This window comes from Sciurus vulgaris, assembly GCF_902686455.1.
Source record: "Sciurus vulgaris genome assembly, chromosome: X".
Classification (NCBI taxonomy): domain Eukaryota; kingdom Metazoa; phylum Chordata; class Mammalia; order Rodentia; family Sciuridae; genus Sciurus; species Sciurus vulgaris.
The window spans coordinates 73,476,273-73,504,196 of record NC_136471.1 but is presented as its reverse complement, the minus strand read 5'-3'; the positions used below and the strand labels follow the sequence as shown (position 1 = coordinate 73,504,196).

At 34.7% G+C, this 27,924-nt stretch overlaps 1 protein-coding gene across 1 annotated transcript in view; it reads left to right on the top strand.

Annotated features, from left to right (window-relative positions):
* ATP7A (ATPase copper transporting alpha) overlaps positions 1–27,924 on the top strand; it is a 66,370-nt gene that overhangs the window by 22,225 nt on the left and 16,221 nt on the right. The window contains exons 4-15 of the mRNA XM_079123111.1: positions 7,610–7,813; positions 11,656–11,819; positions 13,213–13,374; positions 15,238–15,314; positions 15,511–15,736; positions 16,823–17,056; positions 18,437–18,528; positions 20,539–20,666; positions 21,715–21,869; positions 22,093–22,227; positions 25,166–25,360; positions 26,920–27,102. Of these exons, the coding sequence (XP_078979237.1) occupies positions 7,610–7,813; positions 11,656–11,819; positions 13,213–13,374; positions 15,238–15,314; positions 15,511–15,736; positions 16,823–17,056; positions 18,437–18,528; positions 20,539–20,666; positions 21,715–21,869; positions 22,093–22,227; positions 25,166–25,360; positions 26,920–27,102 (1,955 nt within the window). The remainder of the gene's footprint in view (positions 1–7,609; positions 7,814–11,655; positions 11,820–13,212; positions 13,375–15,237; positions 15,315–15,510; positions 15,737–16,822; positions 17,057–18,436; positions 18,529–20,538; positions 20,667–21,714; positions 21,870–22,092; positions 22,228–25,165; positions 25,361–26,919; positions 27,103–27,924) is intronic.

Sequence of the window (27,924 nt, the reverse complement as noted above, 5' to 3'; positions counted from 1 at the left end):
CAAAATTTAATTTTATCTGTTACCAATTACAGCGTATTTTGTTACCACTTACACTTTTTTTAAATTTATTTTTATTGTAAACAAATGGGATACATGTTGTTTCTGTTTGTACATGGAGTAACAGCATACCATTTGTGTAATCATACATTTACACAGGGTAATGATGTTTGAATCATTCTGTTATTTTTTTCCTTCCCCCACCCCTCCCACCTCTTTTTCCCTCTATACAGTCCCTCCTTCCTCCATTCTTGCCCCCCTCCCACCCCCCATTATGTGTCATCATCCGCTTATCAGCGAGATTATTCGCCTTTTGGATTTTTGAGATTGGCTTATCTCACTTAGCATGATATTCTCCAATTTCATCCATTTGCCTGCAAATGGCATAATTTTATCATTCTTTATGGTGGAGTAATATTCCATTGTATATATATACCACAGTTTCTTTATCCATTCATCAATTGAAGGACATCTAGGTTGGTTCCACCGTCACCACTTACACTTTTGAAAAACTTTCAAAGTAGCAGAATTTAAAATTATGTTGCTTTACATTTCAGTAATTCATAATGTTGAATTATTTTTCAGGGTTTCTATAAAATCCAAATACTTTGGTATAAAGTATTTTGTTGATGATGAATACCACATAAATAAGTTTAGTTTAGGTCACTATCATTAAAACAAGTTGCTTACCTTATAATATTCACTTGCCTCTTACATATAGGAACCCAAATATAATTAATTTATATCACATACGATATAAAACAAATATTTTTCACATTCAGATCCGGTATCTGTCAATACATTAAGTAAGGGCCCCATAAACTTTCAGACTAGACCCTTGAGTCTAAATTTATGCAACTTTAAGTGTGGTTCACAGGTCAGCAGCATCAGCATCACTTGGCAGCTTGTTAGAAATACAGAATCTCTGACCCACTGCTGAGCCATTGGACCAAAATTTTAATGAGCCCTCCAAGTAATTCATATGTACATTAAAGTTTGAGAACATTGCTCTAAATAATTTGCTCTGTTGACCTCTATGAATAAAATGAATTGAATTTATATTAGTTTTATTTATGCAAAGTCCAGAAGCTTCATTTAATGCAATAAAAATATAATATTAAAGGATATAATTTAAATAGCCAGCATTTTATGATGTCTTGTGTAACAAATGTGGGCAGAGCAGCAACTTTCCTGTTTCCTTAGGTGGTTTCAAATATGGACTTGAGCAATAGAATTTCTTTTTTTCCCCTTTTTTTTTGTGATGCTTTTATTCAAACTGGAGTCTTACACATGCTAGGCAAGTGCTCTATCAGTGAGCTAGACCCCCAGGCCAATAGGAGAAATTTTGATGAGACTAGTAATTGGAATTCAAGAGTACTCGTTCAGTCTCTGACACCATATAGAGCATCCATCTAGTCCTCAGGAACCATGAATACAGCATGCTCAGTAACTTTTAACAATTTCTTTTATTTCAACCTACTATCGTCAAGGGCCCTATGAATTAATTATTCAACAAATTATTATCAGAAACCAGTTATATGGCCTACATCTGTTAGGGCTCATAACAGATGTGTTAATGGATATGATAGATAGGTTAAAATGAAACAAAACCTTGGTGCAATGAATGTCACCTAAAACAATTAGAGCTGTGACAACAGTGATCCATGTTATTGGGATAAAAGACTGATATCAAATAACTGCATCCTGTGGTTCTGCTAGAGATCAATCAGAGTTTAAGATTCTGCCGGAATTGTGGCTGTCCATTTTAATTTTAATTTTCTGAGTATCAGTGTCAGTGCCGATCCTAGACTCAGAGTCTGTCACTGTCACTTGTTCTCTGACGAAGGGATCAAAAGGTTTTCCTTCCATGTCTTGCATGGATCATAAATGTTAAAGGAGGTTGTGAGAAAAATGGAGGTTATCTTTTATCACAACCATCAATATTGTCATCCTCTTAAAATAAAAAGACATGTAATACGTGAAGTCTTCATTAACAATTTAAAGCACACAGAATACTCTATTAAATTCCTTCCTTTTATAACTTTTAATTTATTTTTTCGGTACTGAGGGTTGAACTCAGCCTGCTTTACTTCTAAGCTACATCTTCAACCCTTTTTTATTTTGAGACAGAATCTACTAAGTTGCTGAGACTGGCCTCGAATTTGTGATCCTCCCACCTCAGCCTCCTGAGTTACTAGGATTACAGGAATGAGCCACTGCACCAGGCTATAACTTAAATAAAAGTTAACTAATTTCAAATTTACAAGAAAATTGTAAGAATAGTAGAAAGAAATTCTGTTTATCAATTTCATTCATATCCTCAGTTGTTCAGATTTCATTACCTTTGTTGTTGCATTCTCTGATAGATATACACATATACATATGTGAATATTATTTTGTGTACAAACTGTTTGATAGTAAATTACAGACATGGTGTTTATCATTGTTTTTCTGCCGTTTTCAGATTATGTATTACATTACACCAGACACTGAGCCCCTTCCACTTTTGACTATTGAGATTTTTGTAATCATTTTTACTGAGTCTATGTGCATGATAGGTTTTTCCCATCCTTTCACCTTTAGTCTGTGGGTGTCATTTTCTATGAGATGAGTCTCTTGAAGGCAGCATATTGTTGAGTCTTTCTTTTTAATCCAATCTGCCAGTTTATGTCTTTTGATTGATGAGTTTAGGCTATTAACGTTCAGGGTTATTATTGAGATATGTTTTGTATTCCTAGTCATTTGGGCTTATTATTGATTTTTAACTTGACTTGGTTTCTCCTTTGATTGGTTTTTCCTTTAAGGTAGTTCCTCCCTTTACTGAACTACATTGCTATTTTTCATTTTGTAATCTTTTTAAATTATTGCCTCAAATCAACTTTCCTTTTGATTTATTTAAGCATAAGAAGTGTTGTTATAGTCTATAGAAAAGCAAATTAGAAGCCAGCCAAGGGTGTGGATATAGCTCAGTTGGTACAGTGGTTGCCTAGTATGCACAGAAGCCTTGGATTCAACCCCCAACCCCACCAAAAAAAAAAAAACAAAAAAAAAACAAAAAAAAAAAACCGGAAGAAATCAACCATTTAATTCGTTGTGACCTTTTAATACTTTCATTGCCTTTGTGAGAAACTTTTGTTATTTTGCTTGCCACACTAACAGAACTAAAGGCCATGATTTTATAACTATTTAAAGATCATACCACAGTAACTGAAGGGGACTCCCTCTATGACTTATTTTAATACTGTACTTCCAGAGTCTGAAAATTGCAGATGATATTCCAGGTTACCTCTGGTACCTAAAATATCTAAATTGCTCTGGAACAAGACTTACAGTTTTTTTCCCATTGTCCAAGTTCATGATTTTAGATTCAGTAGTACTTATGAGAGAATGAAGGAAGTTTCTGGCTATATTAAAATAATTGATTTATTCAAAGTCCAAGTTATTACCTTTTGCTGAAGGAGCCTCCTTTTTGAGTCCTTTAAGATAACAGTAAAGCTGGGTGAAGTTGCTCCTGTCTATAATTCTAGATACACTGAAGGCCAGACTGTTTCATTTTTTTTTTAATGGATGAGGAACTATCTCAGTAGTAGAGTGCTTGCCTAGCATGCATATGGCCTGGTTTCAATCCTGAGTACTGCAAACAAACAAGACAAAACCAGTGGTACTAGTTGGTAAATTATCTCCTTCTGTGTTCTAAGTAACAAACATTCTTATAATCTGAATGAATAGCTTTTCAAAGTGATTCTCTTTAAGATCAGATGCTGTGGCTGGGGCTCAGTGGTGGAGTGCTTGCCTTGCATGCATGAGTCACTGGGTTTGATCCTCAGCACCACATAAAAGTAAATAAATAAAATAAAGGTATTGTGTCCATCTATAAACTAAAAAAATATTTAAAAGAAAGATCAGATACTGACAAATTTAGGAACAGGGAGAATATGGTCCTTTACTATTGAAATTCTCCTTTTTTATTTTTTAAAGATTTTCATTGGTATATAATTCACATACCATAAAATCTTCTTTTTTATTTTTATTGTTCTACATGAGAGTAGAATGAAATTTTTAGTTATACGTGAGAGCAGAATGAATTTTCTTTCGTTGTACACAAATGGGATACAACTTTTCATTTCTCTGGTTGCACATGATGTAGAGCCACACCATTTGTGTAATCATAAATGTACATAGGGTAATGACATTTGTCTCATTCCATCATCTTTCCTTCCCCTTGCCCTGTCCCCTCCCCTCATTTCCCTTTACACAATCCAAAGTTCCTCTATTCTTCCCTTACCTCCCTGCACCCTACCCCCTGTTATGTATCAGCATTCACTTATCAGAGAAAACATTTGGCCTTTGTTTTTTTGGGGATTGCCTTATCTCACTTAGCATGATATTCTCCATCCATTTACCTGCAAATACCATAATTTTATTCTTCTTTATGGCCAAATAATATTCCATTGTGTATATATACCACAGTTTCTTTATCCATTCATCTATTGAAGGGCATCTAGGTTGGTTCCACGATCTAGCTATTGTGAATTGAGCTGCTATAAACATTGATGTGGCTGCATCACTGTAGTATGCTGATTTTAAGTTCTTTGGTTATAGGCCAAGGAGTGGGATAGCTGGGCCAAATGATGGTTCCATCCCAAGCTTTCTGAGGAATCTCCACACTGCTTTCCAGAGTGGTTGCACCAATTTGCAGCCCCACCAGCAATGTATGAGTGTACCTTTTCCCCCACATCCTTGTCAACACCTATTGTTGCTTGTATTCTTGATAATAGCCATTATATTTGGAGTGAGATGAAATCTTAAGGTAGTTTTTTAAAAATTAATTAATTAATTAATTTTTATTGTAAACAAATGGGATACATGTTGTTTCTATTTGTACATGGAGTAACAGCATACCATTTGTGTAATCATATATTTACATAGGGTAATGATGTTTGATTCATTCTGTTATTTTTTCCTTCCCCCCACCCCTCCCCCCCTCTTTTCCCTCTATACAGTCCCTCCTTCCTCCATTCTTGCCCCCCTCCCACCCCCCATTAGGTGTCATCATTCCCTTATCAGCGAGATCATTCATCCTTTGGTTTTTTGAGATTGGCTTATCTCACTTAGCATGATATTCTCCAATTTCATCCATTTGCCTGCAAATGCCATAATTTTATCATTCTTTATGGCAGAGTAATATTCATTCCATTGTATATATATACCACAGTTTCTTTATACATTCATCAGTTGAAGGACATCTAGGTTGGTTCCACAATCTGGCTATGGTGAATTGAGCAGCTATGAACATTGATGTGGCTGTATCTCTGTAGTATGCTGATTTTAAGTCGTTTGGGTATAGGCCAAGGAGTGGGATAGCTGGGTCAAATGATGGTTCCATTCCAAGCTTTCTGAGGAATCTCCATACTGCTTTCCAGAGTGGCTGCACCAATTTGCAACTCCACCAGCAATGTATGAGTGTACCTTTTTCCCCACATCCTCTCAAACACCTATTGTTGCTTGTGTTCTTGATAATCGCCATTCTTGATAATTGGGGTGAGATGAAATCTTAGGGTAGTTTTGATTTGCATTTCTCTTATTACTAGAGATGCTGAACATTTTTTCATATATCTGTTGATTGCTTGTACATCTTCTTCTGTGAAGTGTCTGTTCATTTCCTTAGCCCATTTGTTAATTGGATTATTTGTAGAATCTGCATTTTTTATTTGTTGTTTTTAGATATGCATGACAGGAGAGTGTATTTTGACATATTATAATACACGGAGTTCAACCCATTCCAATTATGATCCCATTTTTGTGGTTGTACATAATGTGGAGTTACACTGCAGAATCTGTATTTTAATAAGATTGCCCCAGGTGATTCTACTTGCATAAAATTTAAGAGATATTTTTATATGAGAAATCTACATCTTTATTCTTTAGGGAAATGATTAGGCTTTTGTTAAAGTGTCTTCCAACGATGCTCCTCTTCACTAATCTGGAAACTGCTATGCAGGTGTTCCTTTGTGGGATGGCCAAGTAGACCTGCATCAGTTTTTTTTTTTCCATGTGGGAGAAAAAACAAGTTAGATAGGTTAGTAGAAATTTCCATATCACCTCTTTGTCTCTACAGGAGAGGAGAACATTTTGGCATTTCTGTAGGTGCAGGAATGTATTAGAATGATTTTTTCCTTGGGGAGGTGATTAATACCTCAATGGCTAAACTAAAACAGATTTTCTGAGATTATAGGGGAGCTTCTGGGATGACAAAAGTTCCACAGTTTATAAATATTTTATACAGAGATTCTCTGAATACTCCTTTATGAAAAATTAAGGCTACTACTTATTCCTTGTCTCTTATACTGTCCACAAAGACATTTTAAATTTGTGCTAAAAATTCAAATTAGATAGAGCATCATTAGAGTGAATTTGTCCTTCTCTCATTCTATCCCTGCCTTAACCTCACTCCTGAAGTAGCCACTGTTAAATTTGTTATGTAGTGTCCCATACTTTCTTAGGCATATTCTCAAATATGTATATGCCCCCAACATTTTAAGTGAAATCATACTGCAATGCTGTTTTACAGACTGCTTTTTGTTCCACTTAATAAAGTGGTCCTGGACTGGGGTTGTGGCTCAGTGGTAGAGCACTTGCCTAGCATGTGTGAGGCCCTGGATTCAATTCTCAGCACCACATATAAATATATGAATAAAATAAAGGTACATCAACATCTAAAAGAAATTTTAAAAAATGAAGTAGTCCTCCATTGTCCATGGTTTCACTTTCCCTGTTTTCTCTTACCCTGGATTCAGTCACAGTCTGAAAATACTATTTTATTGTTGTTTTTTGATAGGAACTAAAACCAAGGGTGCTCTACCACTGAGTTACATTCCCCAGCCCTTCATATTTTTTGAAACGGGGTTTTGCTTAGGTGCCCACATTGGCCTCAAATTTGCAATCCTCCAGCCTCAGCCTTTCAAATAGCTGAGATAACAGGCATGTGCCACTATACCTGACTGAGAGAGAAAAAGAGACTGTATTTGCATAGCTTTCAGTACAGTATATTATTGTAATTGTCCTATCTTATTATAAATCTCTCACTGTGCCTAATTTATAAATTGAACTTTGTCATAGGTATGTATAAAAAAATACAGAACTATGTAGTGTTCCATACTATCCACAGTTTCAGGCATCTGCTGGGGTCTTGAAATATACCCCCGCCCCTGATACAGGAGGACTGCTGTATATCATGAATTTCTTTAATGCCAGTATGCAAATTATCAACATAATGATAAATGTCCATATTAAGAATAAGAATAAGAACTATCCATTAACAAACTAATTTTTATCTGGTGTAGGGGATGGAGTTAATGCCTGGAAGAACTTTTAAGTTTGGCTTGTTCAGTTAGCTCATATTTTCCTGGGAACTGGGGTGGGCACTGTTGAAATTGGAAGTTAATGCTGGGAAAGTGTAAAGACTACGTATTAACTGAGGACTTGTAGGACCTTGTTGGTTTTAAAGAAATGAATTGGCAGTGCTTAGGAGTGTGGATTGTGATATGTGACAAGGTGGCAACTGGAAAATAATCAATAGTACAAATGAAAAGAATCTTTCCTTTTCTTCCAGACATGAATGAGCCATTGGTAGTGATAGCTCAGCCCTCATCAGAAATACCACCTTTGCCATCAACTAATGAATTAAATAAGGCGATGACACCAGTTCATAATAAGGAGGAGGCAAAGACTTCATCTAAGTGTTACATACAGATCACTGGCATGACGTGTGCATCTTGTGTAGCAAACATTGAACGGAATTTAAGGCGTGAAGAAGGTGAGGCACTTAAAGCTTGATATTTTACATACTCGTTTGAGGATTCTTTTCCTTTTTTCTCTTATGTGGGTTATGTGGGGGATTGAACTCAGGGGGCACTCCACCACTGAGCCATATTCCCAGCCCTTTTTTGTATTTTATTTAGAGACAGGGTCTCACAGAGTTGCTTAGCACCTTGCTTTCGCTGCGGCTGGCTTTGAACTCACAATCCTCCTGTGTCAGCCTCCCGAGCCACTGGGATTACAGGTGTGCGGCACCTTGCCTGGCTCTTCATATGTTTTGTAACCACATTTATGTTTGTGACCTGGACTTCGTAAAGGCTATCAGTGCTGTGCTGAACCACTGTGATGTCCTAATAGCCAGTTTTTGTTAGTGTTATCTCATTTACCTCATGGTTATATGGTTATATTTTAATGTCAATGAAATTTACAGAAAAAATAGCAGAAGGAGGACTGGGGATATAGCTCAGTTCTTAGAGTACTTGCTTGTGCTGCACAAGGCCCTGGGCTCAATCCCCAGGACCGCACACAAAAAATACACACACACACACACATATAGCAGAAAGAAATGCACAGGATAATTCTTTTTTATGGATCATGGCTGCAATGGATTTTAAGAAACAAATTTTCTGTTAAAGCTATACTTAAAACTGAAAATTAGAATCTATATGAGTTTTAGTGCTACCATTCCTGGATCGAGCACCAGATCAAAAGCAAGTTTGTTTTCAACTATATTGTTCTCTTCTAACAGTTTGATATCTGAACTTTGCTTATGATAAAAATGTCCAAAAGTTGCTTAATATCATGTACAGGTTTTAATTTTAAGTTATAAATCTTAGAAAATCTACAGCACAATTTTTTATTCAGTAACACTCAGATGTTTTAACTTATTTACATTCATATCTATAGACTTTTCAGTGTAACATAGTATTTTTGTTAACCATTCAGATGTTATGGTTATTATATATTGGCTATATATTATGTTTTTAAAATATTTTTTTAGTTGTAGATGGACACAATATTTTCATTTATATTTTCATGTGGTGCTGAGGCTCGAACCCAGTGCCTCACGTGCAAGGCAAGTACTCTACCACTGAGCTACAGCCCTAGTCCATATGTTATGTTTAATGAGACGTAAGTCTGAGGTTTGGTACTTAGGCTGTCCTAACCTACTAAGTGTCTCAGTCATACATTCACAAGGGTTAAATAAGGAAATAAGGATGAGTGTAAACTTATCCCTACCATTGGAGAAATAATTCCAAATGTATACAGTAATCACAACATCTTATGTATTAAGGCAAAAACATTATTTCAACAAAATACATGATGTACCAAGCCATCTTCAGTTTAATATTATCTCGTCTGCATTCTGTCATGTCTGCGTCCTTCATTACAGCCCCCATGATTTTGAACTGGAATATGGTAAATGCAAACATTTGTTTGGTTAATTAAAAAAGGAGGGAGGTTACCAAGAAAATGAGAACAAAAAGAAGGTAGAAAGGTTCCTGTTTAGTATGAGAACTATTTTCAGGCAATTCAGAAATTGTCTTTTCATGAGATAAGCAATTCCTGTACCAGTTCTAAAACTTTTTTTAAAATTTATTCAGCACTTTCTTCCATGTAACATATACTATACCCTTTACTACCTCTTAGTCCGATTAGGAATATTGTTAGCCTACCTTGGGTCACTATATTCACTTTTCTTTAACTAAATAGCATTGACATTTACTCAATTAAGTGTTCATTATATTTCTAAAAATGAATAGAGGGAGTGAGAGTGTAATTCAGTGGTAGAACAGGTGCTTAGCATGCATGAGGCTCTGTGTTCAATCCCCATCACCAAAAAGAAAAAAAAAAAGAATAGAAAGAATACCAATTATAGTTAGAGGATTTTTTTTTTGTACTGGGGTTGAATCCAGGGACATTTAACCACTGAGCGACATCCCCAGCCCTTTTTTGTATTTTATTTAGAGACAGGGTCTCGCTGAGTTGCTTATTAGCATTTCGCTAAGTTGCTAAGGCTGGCTTTGAACTCGAGATCCTCCTTCTTCAGTCTCCCAAGCCACTGGGATTACAGGGGTGTGCCACCATACCTGTTGAGGAATTTTGTTAAATTAACTATAATTTATGTAAGTGATTGAACTTACATTTTTGAAATCTGAAAAATAATATTTCCCTTTTGTTTCTGCTTGGCCATAGGTTACAGTCAACTGAAGCAAAAAGATTGTTTTTCCACTTTCTGTGTACACTTCTCTTAACTGCTGAAACTTTTCTTGTAAACTGATCATCTCAATTATTTGGTACCCATAAAGCCCAAAACGTAAAGAGTTTGTATGGACACTTAGATTATATTAGGTACTTTTAAACTTAAAACTATTATTAAATTAATATTCAATCATTTTTTTCCTTTCTGTCAAACCCCACGGCTGACCTATGGACTTTTATCTCCATTTCCTGTCAGGTAGCCACCAAGTACCACAGATTCCTAGAAAGGGCTGCTGTTCTGCTGTGTGGAATTAATTATTTTCCTGGCAGTGACACCTGGCAGTGGCCTGGATAAGTGGAATGGATTTTAACAAAAATTTGCACCAACAAACAGTAGTCATCCTGTTTGCTTCGTTAGCAAGTTGTGTGACACTTTCTTTTATCAAGGAATAAGAGCCTTTTAGATAAGTGTGTGACAGACAGTTAAACTTAGGAATTTTAAGAAATGGCCAGGTGCAGTGGCGCACACCTGTAATTCCAGTGACTTCGGAGGCTGAGGCAGGAAGATTGAGAGTTCAAGCTAGCTTCAGCAACTTTTCAAGACCCTAAGCAACTCAGTGAGATCCTGTCTCTAAATAAAATACAAAAAAGGACTGGGGATGTGGCTCAGTGGTTGAGTGCCCCTGGGTTCAATCCCTGATACTCGCCCACAAAAAAAAGTATTTTAGAAAATGATTATTATTTGGTAATATTATAATGTGTATATTGGTATATTCTTGGATACTTTGCTACAATTGTGACGATTGTTTTAGTTTCTTTCTCCTTATTACCTTCTAAAAATGCTTATGTTTACAAGTATAGTCTTAACCAATTGCAATTCATAGGGTTTATTTGGATCCCAATTCCAGCAAAAAATTGTTAAACTAATGAACAGTTATATTACAATTTGTAGAAATGTTAATACTTCCTGAATATTTGATGAAAATAAGAATTATTTTAGTTACAAAATGGTATTATGGTTATTAATTTATATTTTGTGTTGCTGGGGATCAAACCTAGGACCTTGTGCATGCTAAGCAAGCATTCTACAACTGAGCTTCACCTCAGCCCCATTTTGGTTATCTTTAAGGGTCTTTATCTTTGAGAAATGCATATTTAAATATTTACACATGAAATGATATAACATCTGGGATTTTCTTCGACATAATCCAGGTAGAGGGCAAGGAATAGCATGAGTAATAATATAGATCAAAGCTGGGTGTGGTGGCACATACCTATAGTCCTAGCTACTTGGGAAGCTAAGACTGAAGGATCACTTGTGTGCAAGAGTTAGAAGCCAGTCTGGGCAACATAGTGAGACCCTGTCTCTTAAAAGAAAAATAAAAAGATCAGTATTATTGATAATTGTAGAATCTGGGTGATGTGTGTATCAAGTTTCTTATGTTTTTCTTTGCATATTGAAACTATTTATAATAGGTTTATGAAAATAAGGACAAAGAGTTTTATTTGGTTTGGGTTCAAGAGTTGTATAAAGTTAAGTAATTTTATTTTAATCCTTTCACACATGAAAAAATACAAAAATATAACATTTTTTATCAGGATTATTATCTCTATTGTTTTTCTTATGAATGTTCCTAGGAATATATTCTGTACTTGTCGCTCTGATGGCTGGCAAGGCAGAAGTAAGATATAATCCTACTGTTATACAACCACCATTGATAGCAGAATTCATCCGAGACCTTGGATTTGGTGCCACTTTGATAGAAAATGCTGATGAAGGGGATGGTGTTTTGGAACTTGTTGTGAGTAAGACTTTTTTGTATGGTTAATAAAATTTCCAGGGAAACTTGGTGAGGGTTCATAGAAGACTTCTGAAGATAACTAAAGGCTGGGAAAATAAGATGTATAATGAAATAAAGGAGGATAAAATATAAGTTTGTGTTGGCCTTCAGGCATGGAATATAATTGTTATATGTTCCTTAAGAACCAAAAAGTAAGAATTGGTTTTAAAAGACTAAATGAAAATCAACTTTTTAAATGTAATGTGATTCCTATCTAGTAACATGTAAAGAATAAATTCCAGATAGACTACAGACTTAAATTTTATAAATGAAGTTATAAAACAGGTGTAAGGCATACTGGTTTAAAATGATCATCCCCCACCAAAAAAAAAAAAAAAGATGATTTTTCTCCAACCTGGAAAATTGACTGCTAGGGTTCTTTCCTATGGAAATATGAGCATATATAAGGTTATATTTGTTATAAAACTTTAAGAGCAAAAGTTTAGAACCAACCTAAATGTCCTTTAATAAGAAGTGGCTATATAAATTATGTATAGACATGTTATGGAACAAAATACAGCTATTTAAAAGAATAACATAGAGCCAGGCACAGTGGCACATGCCTGTAATTCACCTAAGTTGCCCAGGCTGACCTCACACTTGCCATCCTCCCAAGTTGCTGGGATTATAGATGTGTACCATCAGGCCTGGCCTATTATTGCTTTTTGTGAAAAGGATTTGCTGAGGTCCTTACATTGTCATCCTGGAAGTCCTGTCCATTCAATTTAATTTTTTAAAATTTATTTTTTCAATTTAATTTTTAAAAAATATTTTTAGAGGTTGATAGACATTTATTTATATGTGGTACTGAGAATCAAATCCAAAGCCTCATACATGTTAGGCAAGTGCTCCACCACTGAGCCACAACCCCAGCCCCATCAATTTAATTTTTAATACACAACTAAACAATAACCCCACTTAAGATATAGAGAAAACCATATCTTTATACATACAAAGTTGAAACTTTTTGGTCACCTATTAACCTTCACTAAAAGTAATATTAAAGGCAATATACTTCAGCAGGATGAAAAAAAATCTAGAGGGAAGCAACGCATTTAGATATGATAAACAAAGATAGATATCAAATCCTGTATTACTAAGTAGTAGTGACAGGAAGAGAGAGATTTTTAATGAAATGTACTTCTCTTTAACCTGTAGTAGTTAGGACTATATCTTTGTTCCATATAATATAAAAATGATATCCTAATGATCATATTTAAAGCATACTAATAGGGCAGATGAGATTTTTCATGGCAGTCCTGTGTTATAATAGTCCTTTTGGTTAAATGTACTAATTCATGTTTAATGGAAGAAAAAGTATATTTCCAAATAACAAAGGCTTTTTCTTTAACAGGTGAGAGGAATGACTTGTGCCTCCTGTGTACATAAAATAGAGTCTACTCTTACAAAACACAGAGGGATCTTCTACTGTTCTGTGGCCCTGGCAACCAACAAAGCACATATTAAATATGATCCAGAAATTATTGGCCCCAGAGATATTATTCATACAATTGAAGTAAGTGCCAAGATCTTTGCATTTCCATATTCTTACCTATTTAACCAACACCTCAGTGTGTCACATCTAGTTTATATCAGATAGAGACAATGAAAAACAAAATCCAGACAAGATCTCTTTCTGTCAAAATTTAATGTAAGGGAACCGGGCGCAGTGATATAGCCTGTAATTCCAGCACTCAGGAGGTTGAGGCAGGAGGAACATGAGTTCAAAGGCAGCCTCAGCAACTGTAAGGTGCTAAGCAACTCAGTGAGACCCTGTCTATAAATAAAATACAAAATAGGGCTGGGGATGTGGCTCAGTGGTTGAGTGCCTCTGAGTTCAATCCCCAGTACCAAAAAAATAAAAAATAAAATTATTATAAGGGGCTGGGATTGTGACTCAGCGGTAGAGCGATTTCCTAGCATGTGAGAGGCACTGCGTTTGATCCTCAGCCCCACATAAAAATAAGTAAAATAAAGGTATTGTGTCCATCTGCAGCTAATTTTTTAAAAATTTAATTTAAATGTGTCTGCCTATTTTTTTCTTGGTCTTTTTCAGGAAAACTTAGGCAAAGGTGGCATTTAAAGCACTATTAATTATGAACAAACTAAGTTAGAACTACAAGTCACTTAAAAATATTTAGAAAATGGAAATAAAGACTTCTGTGTGTGGTACTGGGGATCAAACCCAGTGCTTCACACATGTTAGGCAGGTCCTCTAAGGTATACCATAAATTGTAGAAAATGGAAATAGATTTGTTATGAGTGAAATTTTTGTTAATTCACTAAGTAAATGAAGCATCATGCTAGATATGTTGTTTGTTAGGTCAAAGCAAAAACCCTATTTTTAAGTAAAAGTAAAAAAATCAAAAAGACCAAACCCTTTTCTTTGCACCAAATTTATCCTGTGTTCTTCAGCAAATTTTAAGCAATAATATGTGTGAAAGTCCTTTAAGAATTTCAGTGTGCTGTAAAATTGATTTTCTAATAATCTAAAGTATATTAATAGTTCACAGAAGATCCAATTAGTAAAGGTAATAATATCATTAACATCTTAGTGAAACTGGGATTATTGAGTACCTGTGACTCACACGTGTCGTAATGAAATGACAGTACTCAGTAATGCAAGATTGCAAAGCTTCAACTCCTAATTCCCACAGGTGAGTTGAGGAAACTCTGGTTATGAGAAGTTATTTGTCCGTAGCTAGTAATCATAACTGGGATTTGAACCTAATCACTCTGACTCTCTTCTTGGTACTACACGGCCATCAAATGTAAGATGGCAGCAGTTTCCCTAGCAATTGAAAATATAGTGTATGTTACTGTCTAAACTTATTCGAGTTTCACTTAGGTGCAGTTTCCTTTTTATACTTTGTTTTGTTGGGGAAAATGTTTTTTATTTAAGTTCTCTTTCTGATGGAACCAGAATCAAGGCTAGCATACATGAAGCCTTGAATTATTTAGTAAGGTACTAGCTTTTGTGAACTATTTTTTTTTTTTTTTTTTTTTTGCGGTACTGGGGATTGAACCCAGGGCCCTGTGCTTGCAAGGCAAACACTCTACCAACTGAGCTATATCCCCAGCCCACTTTTGTGAACTATTAATGAGAACCTCTACTGAGGACAACTGCACTTGAGTTAAATTGTTAGTTTGAGAGCAGTAAGATAGACATTAACTAAAATTAAGGAAATATTAATTTACTTGATGAAATATTAGAAACAAAGGTAATCAACACCAGGAAGCATATAATCTTATTTTCCAGAGTGATTTACACTCAGTAATCAAACTGAATTGCTGTAAATGAGAATATCATGGCTTAGAATTTCTCTATATATTATTTCTATGTTGAGTGAAATAATTGTTTTCTCATGAATTTTCTTAGAGCTTAGGTTTTGAAGCTTCTTTGGTCAAGAAGGATCGGTCAGCAAGTCACCTAGACCACAAACGAGAAATCAGACAGTAAGTACTTTGGGAGTGTCAGTAAAAAAACCAGATTTTGACTCCTCATTGCAAATTTAACATACTGTTAGTATGTGAGTTTTTATATTATCCTTATAGAATGTTTGCAACCTGAATGTCTTTATAGTACATAACATCTTTAACCGTAAGCTACTTAATAAATTATGTTTATCTTCTTAACTTTTTTCTATGTAAGATGGAGACGGTCCTTCCTTGTGAGCCTGTTTTTCTGTATTCCTGTAATGGGGCTGATGATATATATGATGGTTATGGACCACCACCTTACAACCCTTCACCATAATCAGAACATAAGTAATGAGGAAATGATCAACATTCATTCTTCTATGTTCCTGGAGCGCCAGATCCTGCCAGGATTGTCCATTATGAATTTGCTGTCCTTTTTATTATGTATACCCGTACAGGCAAGTGAAATGTAGCAAGTATATTTGGTAATAATGAAAAAATAGCCAAAAGTGGCCAGGGAGGTTATTTCTGTTTGCAAAACACATATTAACCAGAAGTCTGATCATTTTATGTTGGATGTTTTACAAAATATAATCTTAAACTGAATAGTTAGTTGAAGTACATAATAGATATCATTTAATTCCTAAGAATGGTGTTAATGACAAAGCAGAGAATAAGGGTTCAAGTTTTTTGGATTTGATATTCATATCTGCTGCTGTATATAGCTTTATATTTATTATTTATATTTATATTATATTTATTATTTCTCCCTGGCACTTTATTACTTTCTATATGTTTTCAACCCTTGTTTTGAGATAAACTTTCTTTGTGGAATAGAACACTTCCATTTAATAAATCTTTTCCTTGATTTGATCCCTATAAAATGTAGCAATTTTAAAAACATCTTACTATGTTTCCCTATACTAATGAAAAATGAGCTTTCCAGTTATGTTTACCAACAAAAGCAGCCAATAGATACAATAACTTGTAACACACCACTTAGGTTGAGTATGGTGAAAGGGGGTTGAGTTTTATGACTCTGATATATCTTTCCTGTGTATATATATAAATACACCACAGCGAATCACAGCATCATGTATATCCACAAGACTGGGATCCTAATTAGAATAAGATATAGTCCGTGCTTGTATAAATATATCAAAATAGATTCTGTCATTATATAATTTTAACATGTATAACAAAAAAATTAAAAATCCTTGACCAAAATGTAAATTCTTGTCCTTGTTGTTGTGTTTTACTGACATCAAAAAGAAAAATCCAAGAACTATCTGACTTTCCTTATGATATGGAATATTCATTGGATCACAGAGGACAGCCCTCAAGGACTTGTACAGCAATTTGAATCCCTCCTTCTGCATATATATCTGCTAAAATATAAACTTGCTTTAGCTTAAAATCCCCTTATATTTGTGGATCAGTTAAAAGCCAAAGGATTTATAGATATTGATACTTTAAGTTATTTAGGTATATGTGTGAATTTTGGCATTTTTAAAAATTGAATGATTATCGTTCTTATTTTACAGTTTTTTGGAGGCTGGTACTTCTACATTCAGGCTTACAAAGCATTGAAGCATAAGACAGCGAATATGGATGTACTAATTGTGCTGGCAACCACCATTGCATTTGCCTACTCTTTGGTTATTCTTCTGGTTGCAATGTATGAGAGAGCCACAGTGAACCCTATTACTTTCTTTGACACACCTCCTATGTTGTTTGTGTTTATTGCACTAGGCCGATGGCTGGAACATATAGCAAAGGTAAAGTAAGAACGGCTGATGTTTAATAAAATCCTGGGTATCAGATAAATGACCACAATATTTTCTACATTGATTTTATGTAGCAAACCACTTACTGCAACAAGCGTGTTTTGGAAAAAAATTTAGTTTTTAAATTTACTTTTATTGGTGCATTATAATTATACATAATAGTGGGACTTGTTGTTACATATTCATATGTGCATATAATGTAATTTGGTCAATGTCATTCCCTAGTACCTTCCCTTTGAATATTTTTATTAGTACATTTGAATGGTTTCATCGTGGCATATTAGTATATGCAAATAACATTGTGATTTAATCTACTTCCCCATTATCCTCCTTTAGCCCTCCCTTTACCCTGGTTCCCTTCCATGAAATAAGTATTTTTGTTTTGGTAATATTTTAAGTTGAATATTCCTTTAATAGATTTAACAAATTTATAGAATAAAGTATGTCCATGGTTATTTTAAGAGGAGGTATTTGAGAAATTCTTATTTATATCACATTACTAATTAAAGGACTGATATAAAATGGTTTAAAATAATGATGGAAAATTTTACCCATAGTCCCATGTTGTAATGTAAATTGCTTTCTAATCCTGTTCCACATATCTTTTTATTTAAGAGTTGCAAACATAGTATATATTTAGCACTTTGTATCCTTAATGCTGTAAAGTTTTTTCCCAGTTTTTGCAGTCTAGGTAATTATTTCATAGTACAGTCAATGTTCTGTAATTTATTAAACCATTCTGCTTCTGTTCTCAGTTAGGTCATTTCCATTTTTAAAAATTTTATATAATCCTGTATTGAACATATTCATGTCTAATAGTCATTTCCTTTGAACTAGTATCTTTATTGAAATTATAAAGAATGTGATTACCAGGTTAAAGAGCATAAAACTTTATATGTTTCTTGCTACAAGTTGAAACAATTTTTGCCATCAAGGGTGTGCCAGTGAACTAGTACTACAACCTCATTAGCATTGCATCTTATCTAAATTTGTGCAAGCTTAATTAGGCATTAAATAACATTAATGGGTTGCTTTAGTTTGCATTTCTTCCATTAGTAACAGGGATAAACATTATTCCATGCATTGGGTATTTATATTTCCTTTTGAATGATTTGCCTATTATGTTCTTTTCTGATATATTTATTGAATTCCTGATATTTTCCTTATTAAATTATACTTTTAATAAAATATATTTATTCCTTTCAATATTTTGTGTGCTTCATATTTTTGATATGACCTTTTTTCTCATTTGAACAAATTAATATTTCCAAAGCTGACTTTTTGGTAAATGTTAAAGTTATATCTTTATTTTAGTTAAGATCTAAACATTTTGTTTCTTAGCATTGTTAATGTGTTTGTTTTAATTTATAGGGCAAAACATCAGAGGCTCTTGCAAAGCTGATTTCACTACAAGCTACAGAAGCAACTATTGTAACTCTTAACTCTGAAAATATCCTCCTGAGGTATTTATCTTCATTCTTATCACTTGTCTTTTTTTACTTTCTTACAAAAATTTTCAAATATACCCAGAAATAGAGAGAAAAGCATCATAAAACCACATAATCTATCTCCAAGATTTAACAGTTATCCACATTTTTGCCAGACTTTACTTCATCTACTCATTTCATCTTTCTTTTTGTTGTCATAGTAGAAGTTTAGGCCAGCCTGGGCAATCTAGTAAGACCCTATCTCAAAAACAAACAAAGGGCTGGGGAGATAGTTCAGCTGGTAGAGTGGTTGCCTTGCAAGCACAAGGCCCTGAGTTCAATCCCCAGTACCGCAAACACACACACACACACACACACACACACAAAAACAAAACAAAACAAAAAAAAACCAGAAAAAGGACTGTGGATGTAACTCAGTGGTGGAGCACCCCTGGGTTCATCACCAGCACTGCCAAAAAAAAAAAGTATATTTAAACCATATTGTTTTATTGCTAAAATTCCCTATAATATCTCTAAAAAGGGGGACATATTCCATTTAATACCTATCAAAATAAACAATAATTCCTTAATGTTTTCTTTATTTGGGGATGGGTACTGGGAATTGAACCCAGGGGTGCTTTACCACTGATCCACATTCCCAGTGCTTTTTGTTGTTTTTACTTTGAGATAAATACATTTTTATTTATTTATTTGAGATAAATCTTATTTATTTGAGATGAATAAATTTTTATTTTGAGATAAATTGCTGAGATGGGTCTTGAATTTGCAATTTTCCTCCTGCCTCAGCCTCTCAAGTCACTGGGATTACAGGTATACACCACCATGCCCAGCTCTTTAATGTCTTCTTATAACCAGTCCACATTCACATTTCTCCTTTTGTCTCCAAAATGTCTTCAGTATCTTTGTTTGAAATAAAGTTCAAATAAGGTCACTATATCATTTTGATTTTTTTAAAATTAGTGAGTTTTGCTGGGCATTGTGGCACACACCTGTAATCCCAGTGGCTTGGGAGTCTTAGACGGGAGGATCTTGAGTTCCAAGCCAGCGTCAGCAACTTAGCGAGGCCCTCAGCAATTCAGCAAGACCCTGTCTCAAAATAAAATATAAAAAGGGCCGGAGGTGTGGCTCAGTGATTAACCTTCCCCTGGGTTCAATCACTGGTACCAAAATAAAAATTAGTTGAGTTTTTATTGACACACAATATTTTTAAATATTTGAGATGCAGTGTGATGTTTTGATTCATGTATATGTTTTTATCATGTGTCTTACGTTTCTTTTAATCTAGAATATCTCCTTCCTCTCTTCCTCCCTCCTCCTTCCTCCCCAGCCCCATTATAATTGACTTGTTGAAGAAACATCCATCAGATGTTCTACAGAATATCCCACAATCTCTCTTAGCTTCCTTGTGATATCATTTAACCTGTTTATTTTTATTGGTTTGGTACTGGGGATTGAACCCAGGGGTGATTTACCACTGAACTACATCCCTGAACTTTTTATTTTGTAACAGGGTCTTACTAAGATGCTTAGGACTTTGCTAAGTTGCTGAGGCTGGCCTCAGACTTACAATCCTTCTGCCTCAGCCTCCTGAGTCACTGGGATTACAGGTGTGAGCCTCCACACTTGGCTCATTTAACTTATTCTGTAACTCCTATGTTACTTATAAATTGGAAATTAGAGCTAAAGGCTTGGTTAGATTTCATCCTTTACATTTCCCAGTTTTATACCCATAAAATTATTAGACAAATTTACACAATAAATGTTTTAATTAAATAAAACCCATCACATTATTTTTAAATCTTTCACTGATTTATTATATGACTATTCAACAAATATTTAGAGTACTTTTGAGCTCACCAAAAGTGAGCAAGACCAATGTGGTAGTTCCTGACTTAAATGCTGGTCTTAGCTACTGTTGGTAGTAATTATGGAGCATGAAGCTTGACATGAACTACAAAGCTTACATGGATAGGTCAGGGTAAAAAGTATATTGTCATGATACTTTCTATGTTAACTCATATTTAGTGAAGAACAAGTGGATGTGGAACTTGTACAACGTGGAGATATCATTAAAGTCGTTCCAGGAGGCAAATTTCCAGTGGATGGTCGTGTTATTGAAGGACATTCTATGGTAGATGAGTCCCTCATCACAGGTAATGTTTTTTCAGAGGATCATGACATGAAAGGGAATTGAATCCAAAGTGTTAATGAATATAGGCACTAAAGATAAAACACTTTTTGTAGAAACTATACACAAAATAAATTATGAACAAAGAATATGATTTCCTTTTAAGATTGTGTTAAATCAGTTTATTCAGATTTACTTTGTGGTTTTAGTTATACTATTGGAGTCTCCTTTCATCGAAGATTATTAATTACCAGAATGCCTAACCAAAGGAAGTTGTCTCAGTCTACTGTAGAGTCAGATAGGCTTTGGCAAATTTTTCTGGGCAAATATCTATTCTCTCTTCTTGCCCTAAAGACTGTTCTGGTCTGAGCTGGGCTACAACTACAAGGTTTTTGCATCAGGGTCTGCTCTAAAAGAGTAGGCCTAGAGTATTTTTAGAGGTCTTAGATAACTAAGGGCAGTTTGGGGCAGAATTAAAATAATTCCTTTCCTCCTCAATTCTCCAGATAGTCTCAGAAGGGGCTCAATTTATGGACCATGGAGAAATAATTTAGTACTCTGTAGGGGTACCATTTCCAGTTTGGATGGGAAAAGTCTTAGTTCTGGGGGACTGTCTTATTCACTGTAGTACAAATTAGTGTCCTTGACCCTGGTCCACTTTCCCATGACCTTTCTTTCATTCCAGTCAATATTACAAAGAAAAACTCCCACCCACATTTCTGAGTGCTGCTTGAGAACAAGTTGAGAACCAGGGATTTAGGACCAGGATGAAGCTCCAAAAGTATCTCTCAGCAAGAGCTAACATGTTAGGGTTTTCAGTTTAAAGTATATATCGCTGTGTTTGACCTAGAACTGACTTGAGGAAAAGGGGAGGGCAACTTTCACTTACACATTTGTCCAGATTCTATTTCATAAAGTGAGAATCTTCTCTCTGGTTTCTTTTTAAAAAATTTTGTTCTTTTTAGTTGTATATGGAAGTAGTTTAGTTATTTCTTGACAATTAACAAATGATGGTATGTTTGAAGGTCGTGATCATCTGTGCTCCTTGAATCTTATCTTCACTATTCCTATAGGGGAGGCAATGCCTGTGGCTAAGAAACCTGGCAGCACAGTGATTGCTGGATCCATTAACCAGAATGGGTCTATACTTATCCGAGCAACCCATGTTGGAGCAGACACAACCCTTTCTCAAATTGTCAAACTTGTGGAGGAGGCACAAACATCAAAGGTAACTTAACCCCCCAAAAGAAAAAGAAAGTGTTTTCTTTAAAGCCTTCTCAGTATAAATCTTGTTCAGAATTTTATATTTTCTTTGATTTTTTGGTGAATTAATATGGAGTTTATTAAAAAATATTTCTGTGCTAACTACTGAAAATTCTCTGTATTCGGTATCAGAAAAGGAGACTTTGAAATAAAATGATAATTATTATTGTAATGATTTTTAATTCCAGGCTCCGATCCAGCAGTTTGCAGACAAACTCAGTGGCTATTTTGTTCCTTTTATCGTGTTTGTTTCCATTGCTACCCTCTTGGTATGGATCATAATTGGATTTCTGAATTTTGAAATTGTGGAAACCTACTTTCCTGTAAGTGACCTGGAATAACTCTTTATGCAAAACCATTCGTGAGTCTTTTGCAGAAGTAATTAAGTGGAAATAACTTATAAACTTACCAGCATAGGGGCTGGAAGTATAGATCAGTGGTAGAATGCTTGTTTACCTGAAATGCACAAGGCCTTGGGTTTGATCCCCAGCACCAAAAAGAATAAAAATTACCAGTACTTTAGTATCTCCTTCTCTCCAGGGAACATGTTCTAAGACCACCCCCCCTGCGCCCCCCCCCCCCCCATGGATGCCTAAAAGAGCACAGATAGTACCAAATACTATATATCAGTTTTTTTCATATATATATATATATATATATATATATATATATATATGAAACACACATACACATACCTATAACCAAATTTAATTTAATGCCTTTTTCATGTTAACTAAACACTTCCCATGTACTGTAGCTGTAACTTTGCAGTTTGATATGCAACTAATTTAGCATGTATTTTTTTTCTCCTTCACAGTTTCACCGATAGATTATTCATTTTTATAGTAGATCTTAGCAACCTTAGCATAGATTTTTCCTTATTGTCAAGAACTTTCACCTTTTCACCTAAAGGAAGCATTTATGGCATCTTTCTGTTATATTCAAATTATCAACATCACACTCTTGCACTTTGGGGACATTATTAAGTCAAATAAGGGCTACTTGAACACAAGCACTGCAATACCTCAACAGTTGTTCAGATAACTGAGAAAAATCTACTAAGTGACTAATGGATGGGTAGTGTTTAGCACTGATATGATGAGCAGAGGAATGATCCCTATCTCAGGTGGGACAGAATGAGATTTCATCAGACTACTCAAAATGGCATGCAATTTAAAACTTATAAATTATTTATTTCTGGAATTTTACACACACACACATATATATATTTTAACTGGGGATTGAACTTAGAGGTGTTTAACTACTGCACCACATCCCTAGCCCCTTTTTAATATTTTATTTAGAGACAGGGTCTCACTAAGTTGCTGAGGCTGACTTTGAACTTACAATCCTCCTGCCTCACCCTCCCAAGCCTCTGGAATTACAGTGTGTGCCACCACACCTGGCTTTACCTAATATTTTTGGACCACAGTTTTGTCAAACTGCAAATAACTCAAATTCAAATTGCAGATAAGTAGGAACTACTGTATCTTTAAGGGGCCGGAGCAGGAGAGTGATATGAATAACTCTTACCTTCCTGTAAACATAAAAGATTTCCTTTTGGAAAAATATGTTCATTATGCTTTGCGATTTTTCCAAAAGGAAGTATTGAACTTTTACATTTTATTCTTAGTCTCATTTCTGGCATGATTTTGTTTTCACAAAGGACTATGTAGATACATTGAGAAAAACTTCAGGATCTCACTCTGTCATTTATTATCAGTGTGATCTTAGAACACATAAATGCTTAGTTTCAATTTCCTCATCTGTGAGGTCAAGTGACTTGCAGTTGTTGTTAATTTAAAAAGATAGTATATTGGAAATACTTTGTAATTTATTAAATACTTTACAAATATAAGATAATATTAGTGCCTACTATGATGATCTCTAAAGTATGTTGTTGTAACGTGTTAAAGTAGACTTGATTTGTGGCTCAAATTAGATATATAAACTTGAAATCACCTTCCGTTATCTTCCGTTTTCTTAGCTGTACAATAGAGATAATAATATCTGTGTTGCAGGATTAGTATTGGTTAAAGCAATTAGTATTTGTTAAAGCATACAACATGTGAGAACATACATATATGATGTACATGAAAGCATAAACCTAGGTATCTATGAAAATCCTTTCCAACTTCATTTCTTTGTGCTTAGGTGAATATTTAAGAACTTAGTAAAAATCCTAGCACTTTAAGAAAGCTTTATTTTTGTAAATGCTATACTCTGTTTTACTGTATTTGTTCCTTCAGTTAAAGAAAAAGTAGAAGCTAGGTGTGGTAACACACACCTGAAATCTCAGCAACTCAGGAGACTGACGTAGGAAGGTTATAAACTCAAGGCTAACCTTAGCACCTTAGCAAGGCCCTGAGCAACTCAGATCCTGTCTCAAAATAAAAAAGGCCTGGGGGTATAGATCAGTGGATAAGTGTCCCTGGTATAAAAAAAACAAAAAAATAGAATCATAACAACTATCTATCTATTCCATGTTCTAGTCCTTCATACATCATATGTGTACACATTTATTAGTAAATCATATGTACATAATATGAGAATGTTTGTTTAAACTATTCATCTTGGTTTAAGTGCACATTGAACAGTTGGATTGTTGGAAAGCATTTTAGAATGTGTCCTTCAGGAATTTTTTTCATGAGTTTCATGAGTCTTAGGAGATTTTGCCTAAAACTGTTAATCATATTTCCCCACATGAGCACTCAGTGTAACTAGCAGCTCAACTAGTGCATAAGCTTAGTTCACATTGTTACATCTGAAAGGATTTTGTGGATATATGATTTAACTCCCTTGACATGCCAGGTGAATTGTCTTTAAAGAATAATGTAAAAGGCATATTTATATTCTTAGCATACAGAGGACCAGAATTCTATTTGTTCAGAATCACATTTTTTGAGAATTATGCCTCATGTTTACAGCTATTCCTGAAAGTCCGTAGTAAAAACACTTACTCTTATGGGGAAGAAAAAAGGAAGAAGGAAAAGAAAAAGAAAAAGTGATTGTTGTATTTCTTATTTTCACTACATAGTTTGTAATGCTGAAGTAATTGAAAATGAAATCTTGAGTTTAGGACTTGTTTACCAGTTATGTCATATTATATTCATAAAAGAAAAACTTTTCTTACTAGTAACTAAAACATATGTAAGATATGTGATTTTAACATTGTGGTCTTATTTAAATGAGTTAAGCTTTGTTTCTTTTCTTTTGAACAGCTCTAAATCAGTTAACCAAAATTTTACCTTTCTTCTAAAGGGCTACAATAGAAGTATCTCCCGAACAGAAACTATAATACGCTTTGCTTTCCAAGCCTCTATCACAGTTTTGTGTATTGCATGTCCCTGTTCATTGGGACTGGCCACTCCAACTGCTGTGATGGTGGGTACAGGAGTAGGTGCTCAAAATGGCATACTTATCAAAGGTGGAGAGCCATTGGAGATGGCTCATAAGGTAAGGCAGTCCCCAGAACTACAAATTGACCCATCCAAACTTGTAATAGCACCCTTTTTGAGAAACCAAATTGAGTCCTAAATTATTTCCACGTGGTTCATAAGCCAAGCTTCTTCTTGGGCTGTTGTGAGGGTTGAGGTAGGAAAGGTGTTTTGGTTCTGCTCTAGATTGTCTTTAGTTATCTAAGATCTCTAAAAATACTTCAGACCTATCCTAGAGCAGACTTTGGTGTGGAAACCTGTCCCTGCTCAGTCTAGACCAGTCTTCAGGCAGGCAGATAGAATAAGTATTTGCTTGGGAAAATTTGCCAAAGATTAGTGGGCTTCTAATGCATTTGTGTGTTACTCCATGTTTATGTTCTTCAGCATTAACTGGCACCCGCCATAACAATGCACTTTCTTTGCTTTTGCTGCCACCAGCTGGCAGTTTTCAGACATGACTTCAGAAATATAATTGTATCCCTGTCTCTCTGATACTAGGATTTCACAATCTCAATTTAAGCTATTTGACTTCAATTAAGACCATATTTCATAAATAAACACATTTCTACTAGTATAAGTATACAAAGTATATACAGATGCATGCAATAAACATAGAAGAAATCTGAAACTTCATCTAGCCAGTGAATACAGGCCATTTTCACAGAAATGTTTTTATTTTGGTATAATTTCAAATTTAAAGTTGCAGTACTAGGATAGAGAACCAAATGACCTTTGCTACAGCTGATGGACACCATTCTGAAAAACAGGGACAGTCTATTATATAACCACAGTACAATTATCAAAATCAAGAAATTAATATTGATACAATACTATTATCTTATCTACACTCATTTTCCAGTTCCTCAGTTGTTTCAATAATGCCCTTTATAGCTATATTTTCCCTTGTCCAGAATCATTTGTATTTAATGTTCATTTCTCTTTGATCTTTGTTCCTTGAGCTATTAATTTTTCAGGGTTCTTATTTCTGCGTTTTTAGTAAGGTGAATGTGTTCTGTAATTCCAGATTCTTCCCTTTTCCAGTGTGGTCTGAGTTTCCCACATTGGCTCCCTGAGCTATCTCTTCTCAGCCCAAGTTTCTAACCAAGATGAAATCAAGCCAAAGCAACTCAGCTGGTGTTTATTGGCACTCACCTCAACTTAATTACTTAACTTTTCTCTCATAATCGTCTGCCTACTGCCCAGATTTTCCCAACAGATCTATAATTCATTAGTATTGAAAGCCTTTGTCTTTTCCCTGGAGGCAGTAGAGGCCTCTTAATTACTTATTAACAGTCAACCCTTAACAATTAGCTCTGATTGTTTATGATGTATTCACAGGCATTTAGCAGTACTGAACAGTTGAACATTTTCAGGGGAGAGCTATTAGTTACAACTAGAACGTTTCTCCTTTCCTTTTTGTTTCCCTAAAGACCATTTATGAAGTCAAATCAAGTCAGTCTATACAAAACAAAATAGTAATCTGTTTGTCAAAGTAAATCTTTTTCTCATTTCTAGAAAGGTGATGTTAAAGATTATCAAGTCATATGTAGATGCATTGTATTTTTAATTTTCTTACAGGTAAAGGTGGTGGTATTCGATAAGACTGGGACCATTACCCATGGAACCCCAGTAGTGAATCAAGTAAAGGTCCTAGTGGAAAGTAACAGGATATCACGCAATAAGATCCTTGCCATTGTGGGGACTGCTGAAAGTAACAGTGAACACCCTCTAGGAGCAGCTGTAACCAAATACTGCAAGCAGGTACAGTTTTTTCCTTTTATAATCATCTCCTGTAGAAACTACTCAAGCCAAATCCAGACTGGTGTTTGGCTATAATTTATCTATATAGTTAGTAAGAGGCTAAAAGAATTGTATTTCCTCATTTAACTCTACACATCTTAGTTTCTTCACACAGACACATATAAAGATGAAAACAAAAATCAACTATAATCCTACCATATAGATAACCCCTATTTACATTAAAAATTAAAATAGAAGTAATACATATTTATGATAGGAAAATTCAGATAAATTCAGTGAATAATGAAAAGTGAAAACCTCATTCCCTTCCCCCTTCCATAATTTCTTTCTCCAAAATTTAACAGTGGTTAATCTGCTACGTATTCTTTTTAATGACAACTTTTTTAGGATATAATTCATATACTATAAAATTCATCCATTTAAAGTACATGATTTAATAATTTTGGATTTTTTTTTACAAAAGTGTGCATCTGTTAACCATTCTTTTTTTAAGAAACAGAGTCTCCCTGTGATGCCCAGACTGGTTCCTAATTCTTGGGCTCAGGTGATCTTGTCTCAGGCCCCTGAGTAGCTAAGCATATAGGCACAGACCATTGTGTCTGGCTCACTAATCAATTTTAGTGCATATTTAAAAATACTTGTATTTATCATTTTATAAAACTTCATGGACTCAGGATATAACTCAGTGGTAGAGTGCTTACCTTGCAAGCACAAGGCCCCCGGGTTCACTCCCCAGCACGGCAAAAAAAAAAAGAAACTTTATGTACAAAGGTCATACAATGAGTAGTCTTTAATACCTTTCTTTTTATTTGATTAAATGAA